General features: G+C 43.9%; 1 protein-coding gene across 3 annotated transcripts in view; it reads left to right on the top strand.

The window, feature by feature from the left end:
* The window catches only part of hectd1 (HECT domain containing 1), a 62,523-nt gene that overhangs the window by 50,325 nt on the left and 9,698 nt on the right, over window positions 1–2,500 (top strand). For all 3 annotated transcript variants that reach the window (XM_035994439.1, XM_035994440.1, XM_035994441.1), the window contains 2 exons: window positions 452–683; window positions 2,080–2,162. In XM_035994439.1, the coding sequence (XP_035850332.1) occupies window positions 452–683; window positions 2,080–2,162 (315 nt within the window). The remainder of the gene's footprint in view (window positions 1–451; window positions 684–2,079; window positions 2,163–2,500) is intronic.

The following is a 2,500-nucleotide window of genomic DNA, read 5'->3' as shown; positions in this document are numbered from 1 at the left end:
GCACAGTAGCACACACACATGCAGAAGATTACAAATAAAAATATTACGGTGCAAATCCTCCATCATAATAACAATGCTCCAAGGTCCAAACGCGCCTGGCTTTTAAAGGGAATGGGAGATGATCTCTGATTGGTTGATTGCATGTTACGCCCAAAACACACCTCTGATTAATGAAGACACTAAGTACAACCCTTTAGAACCATGCACCCGGCACACGGACACTTTTTTCTGCTGTCAAACTAGCAAAAGTGGATTTGGACACGCCCTAAACACACCTGCACCAGGCGCTTCACACTGTGCGCTGAGATCGTTAAAGTAGGGCCCTAGTTGTATTACTGAACCTGTCAAAGACACAAAATGACTCAAAAACTCAAAATTGCATCAGATTTATTTTTTGAGTTTCTGAAAAAAACTCAACCTCTGATCTTTTTGCTTCCTCTCCCTCCTCCAGGATTTATGTGAACACAGTCTCAGTATATCGGGGGGTCGTTCTGGCGGCCAGAGCCCGAGCTCGCTCTCAGCCAATCAGAGCAGTGAGATCCTGTGCGTGGCGCGGGAGATGGCGCAGGCGAAGGCGGGCTGCAGCCAGAACGCCTGCGGGGTCGAGGACGTCCTGCAGCTGCTGCGCATCCTCTACATCATCGGAGGAGACGGAGCCTCCAACGCACGCACTCTGCAGGAGGGTAGGAACACACACACACACACACACACACGCACGCACGCACGCACGCACGCACGCAGAGAGACACACACTCATATACACGTATGTACAAACACACACAGAGAGACAGACACACACACACACGTATGTACACACACACACAAACACACACAGAGAGACAGACACACACACACACACACAGACAGACACACACACACACAGACAAACATGCACACATACACACACACACACACACAGAGACACGGTTTACTGCTCTATTTATATTTTGTAAGTCTTACATTTTCTTTTTTCTGCTTCCAAGATTGTTTGTGGCTCATTTTCTCATTAAAGTATGAATTTAAAGACGTTTCTTAAAGGGTAACTTGATTTTTTTCCCACATTTTTGTGTCTTAAGTGAACAACAATCTTGGTCTTGGGACCAAACAAAATGGTCCAGTGTTATGCGAGACAAAACAAGCTGCAATTTAACGTTAATGGGCAATTGCGCACCTTCTATTTCTGTTTTTGCCGCTGACAGGCTCAGATTGTTATTCTAAGTGTTTAACAAAAAAGCTCTATCTCTGTAGGGATCCTTTCCATAATGTTGTCAAAGAGTAAGATCCTAACTACATCACCAAACTACACCAGACTCCATGTAAATAATCAGGACTTTTATCATCGTAAAACACAATTCATTCAAAGTGGACAGAAACTAAATAAAACTATCAAAAGCCGTCTTGGTTCATCTTTCCACTGTTCCAACAATCACCACTCTGGTTTGGTTGAAATAAACCCTTAATTCACCCATTTACATGTGGAAATATGCTGGCTCTATACACGCTAAAAGTAGTGATTATTTACATGGAGTCTGGTGGAAATATGCTGGCTCTATACACACTAAAAGTCCTGATTATTTACATGGAGTCTGGTGGAAATATGCTGGCTCTATACACGCTAAAAGTCCTGATTATTTACATGGAGTCTGGTGGAAATATGCTGGCTCTATACACGCTAAAAGTCCTGATTATTTACATGGAGTCTGGTGGAAATATGCTGGCTCTATACACGCTAAAAGTCCTGATTATTTACATGGAGTCTGGTGGAAATATGCTGGCTCTATACACGCTAAAAGTCCTGATTATTTACATGGAGTCTGGTGGAAATATGCTGACTCTATACACGCTAAAAGTCCTGATTATTTACATGGAGTCTGGTGGAAATATGCTGGCTCCATACACGCTAAAAGTCCTTTTTCGGGGCTGTTTCATGTTAAACTAAAAGGATCTTACTCTTTAACTAAAAGGTCTATCTCTGTAGGGATCCATCCCATAATGTTGTCAGACACTTAGAATAATAATCTGATCTATACTTTCTGATGTCACTGTATATTTGTAATTTATAAGTTTGTTTTTGTGCAGATTTTGACGAGCTGCAGTTCAACGCGTCTCCAGAGGAGTTCACCAGTAAGAAGATCACAACAAAGATTCTGCAGCAGATCGAGGTCAGTTCAGAAAACACTTCCTGTCCAAAGAGAGCAGATTTTTAATCAGCAACTTGTTTCAGTTGTTCAGGATGTTGACCCTTACCGGCAATTTCCACTGGATGCGTAACGGCTGCGTAACATCTCCGGAACGTCTCCGGAGTCATTAGGTTTCCATTAAAGTCAGTGTGTGTATTTCCACTGACTGCAGAACGTCTGCGTCCCGACTCCGTCCCAGCTCCGGCGGTCCCAGTCCTCCGGAGCAGATACCAGAGCTTCTATTGTTGCCGGACGCCGGAGAGCTCCGCAGCAATTCAGCACACGGCAGATAGTGGGGACAGGAAGTCCAGCACAGAAAC

Source organism: Sander lucioperca, chromosome 18 (genome assembly GCF_008315115.2).
Source record: "Sander lucioperca isolate FBNREF2018 chromosome 18, SLUC_FBN_1.2, whole genome shotgun sequence".
In the NCBI taxonomy this organism is placed as follows: Eukaryota; Metazoa; Chordata; class Actinopteri; order Perciformes; family Percidae; genus Sander; species Sander lucioperca.
This window is presented reverse-complemented; position numbering and strand designations above follow the sequence as displayed.